General features: G+C 38.3%; 1 protein-coding gene across 2 annotated transcripts in view; it reads right to left on the bottom strand.

Annotated features, from left to right (window-relative positions):
- Nucleotides 1-1,351: 1,351 nt before the first annotated feature.
- ACO1 (aconitase 1) overlaps nt 1,352-9,318 on the bottom strand; it is a 36,667-nt gene continuing 28,700 nt past the window's right edge. For both annotated transcript variants that reach the window (XM_085042696.1, XM_085042697.1), the window contains exons 13-21: nt 8,750-8,834; nt 8,317-8,473; nt 7,643-7,767; nt 6,772-6,876; nt 5,966-6,108; nt 4,404-4,551; nt 3,953-4,075; nt 2,828-3,013; nt 1,352-2,065 (exon numbers count right to left, since the gene is read on the bottom strand). In XM_085042696.1, coding sequence (XP_084898822.1) covers nt 1,952-2,065; nt 2,828-3,013; nt 3,953-4,075; nt 4,404-4,551; nt 5,966-6,108; nt 6,772-6,876; nt 7,643-7,767; nt 8,317-8,473; nt 8,750-8,834 — 1,186 coding nt within the window. In that variant the 3' untranslated portion in view covers nt 1,352-1,951. The remainder of the gene's footprint in view (nt 2,066-2,827; nt 3,014-3,952; nt 4,076-4,403; nt 4,552-5,965; nt 6,109-6,771; nt 6,877-7,642; nt 7,768-8,316; nt 8,474-8,749; nt 8,835-9,318) is intronic.

Below are 9,318 nucleotides of genomic sequence, written 5' to 3'. Positions count from 1 at the left end.
ACTGGGAAGCTGAAGTTGAGAAGTTTTGGAATTTGCCTATTCTCTGAACACAAGGATTTGAGACTAAAACAATGCCACAAATCAGCCTAAAGGTTGATGGGGTAACACATTAATAAGAATTCAGCTTGATACAAAAAGCCTTTCCTTCAGTACAGAGTCGAGATGGAAGGGTGGGGAAGAATACCAGCGCTCTATTTGGCCTTTGAGAATATCTGATTTTTTTAAATTGAACCTGAAATTGCATATCTATTACTATGATTATACCATAATAGCAGCTCTCCATTTACAGAATCACAGAACAGCTATGGTTGGGAGGGACCTCTAGAGGTCTTCTTGTGAGCCAAGGGATTGCCCAGGACAATGTCCAAATGTCCAGAGAGCATCTGAACATCTCCAAGGGTGGAGACACCACAACTTCTCTTGGCAATCTCTTCCAGTCAGTGCTTGGTCACTCAGTGAAAAAGTGTTTCCTGATGTTCACAGGGAACATCCTGTATTTCATGCTGTTTGTGTCCACTACTTCTTGCTCTTGTCATTAAGCACTGAAAAGAGCCTGTGCCTGCCCTTCAGAGATTTGTGCACAAACAGCAGAGATGTTCCTGAGCCTTCCATTCACTGGACTAAACTGGCTCTCTCAGCTTGTCCTCATGAGAGACCCTTCAAACCCTGCAACAGTGTGCTGGGACTCTGATGGATTTACTAGAGGAGCTCCATTCTAATCAAGCAAGACTAACCTGTTTCAGGTACACTGCAATCTCTGTGCCCTCCTTAAGTCTCTTCTTTCATAATTATTTGAATACTTGTTTTTTTTATCCAGAAACAGCCACACCTGACTGCACTAAAAACACATTAGGAGATTCATTTGAAAGAATTTCTCCACTGTGTTAATTGTTATGGCAGCTACTCTAAATACTTTCAAGAGTAAGAATTAGTACTATAACCTTATTTATCTCCAAGTAAGAGTAGATTAATTATCCCTGTAAATAGATTCATATGTATTGTTGATTGGGCAGACACTGACTTCATTGAGTGCATTAGTGTATTCACTGGTTGCTAACTGCCACAGAAATGCCTGACAAGGATCTTGAAATTGTGGAGGTTGTCCACTTGCGGGCACAAAACAGAGGGAATTACATCATGCCAGTATTCTGTTTGGTTACAGGAGACCACCAGTATCTGACAGTGTTTGTATTCATTCTATCTCATGCAGACTCATCAAAGAAACTAGAATTAAAACATGAACAGTCAAGACTTGTATGATTCTGTTCCTTGAGGGACAATGAGAAGAGTGTAAGTCAAAGTTTTGTTCTGCATCCCAGTACTAAGGATAAAATGAGAGAAACCAACAAGCTTCTTAAAAATAAATTTAATTTTATCCATTAGAAATATCCCCAATAAGTCCACCTTTCCACAAAGGCTTAGATTTTAAACAGAGTTCACATTTTTTTTTAAATTAATAAGCAGCTAAATAATTTCTGTATTAGATTCAGATTCTGTTTAACTGAATAAGAAAGCAAGTCAGTATCAGGTAATCAGGAAGGAATAAATTTTTTTTATACTGTTAGTTAATTTCTAGATCACTGATATGAGCATAGAACTTAACTTCAGAGTCAAACTAAGTGGACCAAATACATGAAATCAGCACATGATCTTCAACAGTTCTACAGATGCCAGCAGTATTTTAATGACTTTTGCACTGCATTCTAAGGTAAGTCAAGCCAACTGCTGTACAAAACAGATAATAAATGCTGTTTACTTTATGTGGGTGTGTCCAGTTTCCTGATACACAGAAAAATTCAGCATTGTAAACAAGCCTTCTAATACAATCCATAGAAAAAAATTGTTCACTTTATGGTTCACACTTTGAAATGCACGATTACTATAGTTTTATTGTGCTCAAGAGAAGCAGGCTTGTACCTGGGCCCTTTTTTCTTTTTTTTTTCTTTTTTTATTAGGATGCCATTTTACGGATCATGTAGTTCAGAATGCCGCCGTTGTGGAAGTAAGCGAGCTCCACATCAGTGTCAAATCTCATGATGGCATGAAAGGTTTTCCCAGTGTCCAGCTGTTGGGGTCAAAAAAAGTCACTCAAGCAGCAGAACCTTGAATATTTTACTTGACATCATAGTAAAATAAGGACTACTAGGATAGTTTTGTCATCTTAAAAAATTGTGATAAAAAGCTAAAGTGAGCAGGCACCACTATTTCTATCCACACTAGATTCCAGGAAGGTGCTTAAGAGGAAAGGGGCTTAAAACAAACCATAACAAACACAGTATGGTGTCTCACTCCATTTGCTGCTTCATTTATAAATGAGAAATTTATAGTGGACTTTGAGTGACTGGTCCAACATACAGGATGGCTTTGTGTTAAATAAAACAGTTTGAGCAACCTGCTTTTATATGCCATCACAGTAAATCATAGACTGGTTTGGGCTGGAAGGGACCTTAAGGATAACCTAGTTCCAGCCCCTGCTGCCATGGGAAGGGAACATTCCACTAGACAAGGTTGCACAAAGCCTTATCCAACCCAACCTTGAACCCTTACAGGGAGAAGGAATCCACAACTTCTCCGGGCAGTAGTTTCAGTGCCTCATCTCAAATTATTCCTTACATTCAATCTAATTCTACCCTGCTTCAATTTAGTCCCTGTTAGAATGTTTTAATTTTAGTCCCTGTTAACTGTTTTAATCTCCTTCACCATCTTAATTCTCCTATTTTAAGTGAGAGAATCTGGCTGCCATATGACAGCATATGTTTTGAAGAGACAACTAATTTTGAGTGAAATTACAGCGATTCAGAAAATTCATCTCTTAGGTGTCTCATACCTTAATCTGGACATTCATCTGTGGTTTTAGTTTTTCGGGAATGATAATGGTATAGCGCTCCCGTCCAGTGAGTCCTAAAGTTCCTGCATCTTCTCCAGGTAAATACTGCAGAGGAATCACTCCCATTCCTACTAGATTGCTTCGATGAATTCTCTCGTAGCTTTCAGCAAGCACAGCCTTGACACCCTTAGAAATACACAACAGTTTGAGTTACGTCATAGTTCAGAACAGTATCTCTCTACTCATAAGCAGAAAATTGGTTCATTTGTGGTCCCTTCCATTTCATCTACTAGCTACGGGCAGAGTCAGCACGTCTGTCTGACAGCAAACTGTCCAGGATGACTTGACTGTACTTAAACACTCACACCTCTTTAAAAGAAGCCTGACTTGAAAAAGTTACATGTTTTCTCAGGAATCCTACATACTACTTTAACCTGTCTTATGCAGAGCACCACTTGTCATTTCCATAACTCTTCTTCATTCAGTCTTACCCTCCTGTAAGCACTAGGGTGCAGTTTAATTAATTTTGAATGTTTTACTTGTTAATACACTTAACACAAAAACTCATTGCCAGAAAAAAACTCCAAAAACCTAGATGAACTTGAACACCCCCGCTCATTAAACTTTTTCTAATAATGCAAGAAAGCTCGAATCAAAGTTTGTGCTGTAAACAATATAAGACTGGACAGACAAAGAAAGAAACAAACAGGTATTTCACTGTATGTGGATTTCTGTTAAGCTCCCATGGCGAAGGCATGATAAATTTCATTTTCATTGATACTCTTCTGTTACACTTTCCAGCTTCCTTGCTAAGTAAGCATAAGGATGCTGTTGAAAGCAGACCTATGGTTTACAGTGTTATGGAAAGTGGAAGTAAAGAAACTGGCCTTTCTAGTGTAGACTTGTGGATTTCTAGCTGAAGATCAGTCAAGTCCTCCAGTCTGAACAAGATCTTTTAGTATTTAAATGGCTTTTGCAACTCTACTGTGGCTCTTTGAGGCAGCTGAGATTTCAAAATAGCTCTTGCTACCAAAAATAAGAATGAGCTACCCAGGATGTTGGTCATAAGCTACTCTTCCTGACAAATTATTGCACTTTTAATTCTGTCCTCCTATAGCTACTCACCAAGAGGAATGGTCCTTTAGCAGCCCAGTCTCTGGAACTTCCTGCACCATATTCCTTCCCAGCCAGCACAATCAGTGGATGACCAGCCTGCTTGTATCTTTCTGCAGCATCAAACACATCCAGCTGGAATAAAAATGCCAAAGGCTTTGTAAACTTTTTTCAGGTGGAAGGACAGTTCCAGGGAAAGGAGGAAGAAAAGCATGCCCACATAAACAACTGAAGCCCACAACTTCCACCAAGGAAGTGGTTACACTCCCCACTGATATGCCTGAAAGCACCACATTGCATAGCTACACTTGACTGCTTCCCTCAGTCAGCTCCTGTCCTCTCAATTAGCTTTACTTAAAAGGCACTGAAGTAAATGACCTAAGATGATGACCTAAGAAGGAAAGCCAGCACTACTCCACTCTTTTGTCAGTGAGCCACAGTTAAGAACAGCATGTGTACTTACAATTTCCCCAGAAGGGAAATGGATAGTCTGAGGTCCTTGTTTATCAATAAACTTGTTGACCAAGCGAATGTTTGCAAATGTCCCTCTGGCCATGACAGCATCATTCCCTCTGCGGGAGCCATAAGAATTGAACTCTCGAGGAGTCAGGCTATTAAAGGAAAAGAAGAAAGGAAACTGTTGGTTTTAGCCTAAAAGAACTCTGTGCTCTGAAAAAAAGAAAGTAAAAAACTGGTGTTTCTGAGACAGGTATGTTCCCACCTTGGCAGTAGCATCCAGTTAGCTAATACTTCTACTTCTGAGATGTTTTGAAAGAAAAATAATTTAAAAATAGCTGAATTTTTGTCATAAAAAGCAGCTTCCATAGTATTCTCAACTCTTGCCACAGAAACAGTATCTGACAGAGATGCAAGGATACAATTCACATTAAGTCAGAAGATGCAACACGATTTTTTTCTTAATAGCTAGTGACTGAAAATCCTCCTTGTTATTTGTATTATTATAGCATCTAGAACAAAGGCAGAACACTGTGCTAAAGATCTAAAAGGCAGCAAGAATCCCTGCTGCAAGTTAGAACTGCAGGAGAAAAAGTTTACTTGCAAACAGAAATAGGGGAATGAGGGGACACTCCAGCCTAACCAGTAAACAAAAAAATGCACTGTAATGTGACAGAAAATTAGACTGTTTGCATTGGGCTACATCCAATGATATACAACTATGACATACAACATCTGTTTTATAATGCCTGTAGAAGTATTCAGATTTCCAAGTAACTGATAGCAGCGGGTCAAAGAGTCCAGAGCAGTTGGTTGTCAGCATATCATGCTGTTTTAATCCATTTTCTTTCCAAAATTATTAGGTCTAGTGAGTTAGGACTTTTTTTGTCAGTGCTGTTCCTAAAATCATCATTGAAGTTTAAAAGTGCTAAATCAGAGAATAAAAGCATTATATTACCTGTGAAGACTGAATAGGTCTTCTAGGTAAGTCCTAGTCTTGCCTTAAGTTAAACCCCAAGTACTAAAGTGACAGACTGGCCATAAAATGATGAACATTTTACAGGAATTTGGACTCCAATCACAATAGATTTGCCAATTATTGCAGCTGCACTGAAACCTAAACTTCTGGATGTTCTGTAGTACCTAAGAGCCTAGGTCTGTGAAACAGCTGCACATGCTAGAAGAAATTACTATAAAACCAATTGTTTGCCCTGAAGAAAATGGTCATTTTGCTGTGATAGAGAGACAAAGCTTGATTCCCTTATTTACAAATAAACTTACAGGCTAATTTTTGCAGTAAGTCATCTTCTACTCCATCTCCATAAAAAAGTCTTCAGCTCTACTGTGGTAACAGATGTACACACTCTATTCTAATTCTTACACTTAGTAAGAGCTGCTGAAGCAGCAGAAAAGCATTTCTCTTTCTTAATTTATATGCTCTCCAGGCAGCTGTCAAGGTATACAAGTGTATGTGAACATACAGAAGGTATATGTGCCTGTAACATGGTATAATAGCTGTGGCTTGTTTCCTCTTCCCAATGTCTTTCAAGAACAAGAAGCAATGCTTACCCTCTGCTGGTCAAATAACGGGCGGCAGGACTATTTCTCGCTATGTTCCCAGCTGGAGATATGTGGTCAGTTGTCACAGAATCCCCAAAACTCAACAGGACATAAGCATCTTCTATTGTTTTCGGGGTCTGAAGAGCCAAAGTCTAAGCCATCATAAATACAAACAAAATAATTAATATATGAAAAATAATTCCTCTTTCTCAAAAAACTGCAAATTGCAAAATAAAGTCTCCCTTTTTATACAAGTTAGGAGAAAGGAAAAAAAAACTATTAAAAATGTTTATGTTCTTGAACAAAATATGATGCCTGGGCTGTCAGTCAGCAGGTTCATGCATGAAGAAAACAGAGGAGACACGGAAACTAGCCAAGGCCTCCTGTGATACACGCATGAAAATCCAGGATTCCTAGACATGTGTGTGCATTAAAATCTCTACTTGCTTTTAAACAGCACTCGATTAGCAATCCAAACACTGAACTATTTGGTGCAAAGCACAAGCAGGTGGAACTGTGCATTTAATTTCCTGCTCTTTTTATTCACTTGCTTTGTGACTGTTTAGAAGTATTTCAACATAAAAGGAAAAGGAGAATTTTCAAGAGCCCTGAAGTGAATCCTTACAATTTTCAGATTCACTCATGCCTTTGTATTAAAACAAACACAATAGTGCAATTCTAACATTTAAGAACCAAGGCCTCAATAGCCTTTTATGGATCCTCTCAGGCCCCTTGAAGTGGTTTTGCATCATCTTCAATATTAGTCAAGATCACTGCACACTTTGGCTTGATTTAAAGGAAAAGCATGTACGTACCAGACCATCAAAGAAAGGAGGAGACTTGATATAAGTAGACTTGGGATTCCAAGTATACAGTTTATCTGAAGGAGCATATAAGGCATTCCAAGCTTTGTTTACTGTCTGAAAAACACACAAAATCCATTCATTGATTTCTAAGTTTTCAGAAGCAATACAATTACTTCAGAATCCAGGTAAAATTACAAATTTGACTTCAGCAAAAGCCTTGTGTATTTCTTAGAACACTCTGGAAAATGTATATAACAATACACATTATGATTTGGGGTTTTTTTTAATGATTATACTTATTAAAATATTTAGGAAAATCCTCACTTCACTACAAAAGAAGAGACATTCATCCTGTTTTCTGACAATTACCTGTCTTATGTACACAGGTAACACTTTGTAATTCTCTAGTGTATTTATCAATAATCTTAAGAAGCTTCCCTGGCATACAAAACCCAAGAATATTTTGTTTCAACACTTGAGAAAGATTTGCAGGAAGACATCACCAAGTATGAAAAGTTTTTTCCTGATGTCAATCCTATTAGTTAATGCAAATGAATTTAACGTCAGCTGAAAAAAAATCATATGTGAAAAAGGAAAAGCCCACTTTCTAGTATCAATGGGGGATGGCTGTTGAAAACACATAATCTACACATTACATTAAAAATACCATACGGAACAATTTTCAAAACATGATTTACTGTAGGAATCAATTAATTATCCAGATGATATTTTTTAAAAACCAACTTCTTTGAATATTTGTTAGAACAAGAGCAACAGCTATAAATGAAAAAGGTTCATTTCATTATCATGACCATCTTATTTAGTATCTCCAGAATAGCATACTACATCAATCGAACTACTGCCAAGAGGATTAATTCACCTCTATTTTTTGGTAGACCTCCTTGAACATCCCAGGAATAACAAACTGACGCTCAACAGCCTGTATCTCATTTCTTGTTGGCCAGATATCTTTCAGGAAAATCTTCTTCCCCGAAGCATTTATTCCTGTATAAAAAGATATTGGCATACTTGTTGCATAAATTTTTCATTAAGAAGAAAGGAAAGTTTACCACTTTGTTCTCTAGCTATGTGTTCCTTGTAACACTCACAAGACACACTTTAATTCACCTAAAAGGTCTGACAGAAAAACGTGTCATAAGCTTAATAATGCCTGTACATAACGCTTCTTTTGTAGTTTCCGATCACCTTCCAGAATAATTTATAGAATCATTTATGCTGGAAAGGACCTTGGAAGGTTGTCAGCACAAAGAAAATCTACTAACTCTGGTTAGCTCTTGAAAGACAACCACCCAGATAGTATAACCAAAATATAACCAAAAATATGGCCCAGTGGAATTAGGGGGAAGCAAGCCTGAGCGTTCTTTCTCCATTATACTGACTCCTTATTGCTCTGACTCTTTAACAATCACATGCTTTGTCTCCCAGAGGTACTTAATACTTTGAAGCACTTCCCTAGCACAAATGTTTCTGAAGAGCTTGATTCCAGAGTTTAGTTTATAAGCTGTGAAAGGAAGCATCCCGACACTGTCTTACCTAAAGGCTCTTTCTCAAAGTCGATCCGGATGGTCCCTGCAATTGCATAGGCTATCACCAGTGGTGGGGAGGCCAGGTAGTTAGCACGGGTGTTGGGATGGACACGCCCTTCAAAATTCCTATTGCCAGACAACACACCCACTGCCACGAGGTCTCCCTGTAAGACAGTTTGAGACAAAGATAGGTGAGGTGCTTGCAGAATCCACACACCCAGCAAGTCTGCAGAGTCTCCATGCACTGCAACAACGACTGGACAGTCATGGAACTGTCTCCTTCCAAACAATCCCAAAATATTTCCCACAGAAAAGAGAATATAGATTGAATTTACTTTGTACTGATCTTAGAAGAGTCACCACTCTGTATAATACAGCTCAGAACAGCATACAGCAGAGAACAGCTTACACAAGCAAGCTGCACAGGAAAAACTGCATACCTGTGTAATGGCCTCAACAACAGACTCTGGTAGGGGTCCACTATTGCCAATACATGTCATACAGCCATAACCCACCACATCAAACCTATACAGAGCACAAAAATAATAGTGAACAAAGAGCTATCATGGAACAAGACATTCAACCACTCAGCAGTTCACAATGGTTAGTTTCAGGACAAGTACTGATTTAACAAACGAAATGCTGGTGAAAAGAGCAATTTTGAGAATGCTCCATTTTTACCATTGCAGTGACTGTCCATGCACACAGAATGGGAAATGTGTTACCAAGCAAGGGGAACAATAATATTGTGTAATTTATACTGTTTCAAAACAATTAGTCTTGAAAATAACCCATTCTCCTGCTTAAGAACGCAAGTCTTCAAGAAATTACAGCAGGCCCTCATCGCTGGCACAAAGCCAGGCAGCACAACAGCAATGTGTTCACTCATGCAGGATCATACAATAAAGTACCTGCAATATCTTTTAAGCTGTACAGAGAAATAGTAATTCTATTGCATCACTTGTTGACAATGCTTTTAGTTAAGCAGCCATAGGACAACAGTAAGAAA

Source organism: Lichenostomus cassidix, chromosome Z (genome assembly GCF_008360975.1).
Source record: "Lichenostomus cassidix isolate B80296 chromosome Z, HeHo_3.0, whole genome shotgun sequence".
NCBI lineage: Eukaryota > Metazoa > Chordata > Aves > Passeriformes > Meliphagidae > Lichenostomus > Lichenostomus cassidix.
The sequence above is the reverse complement of the archived record's forward strand: the minus strand, read 5'-3'. Positions and strand labels throughout refer to the sequence as shown.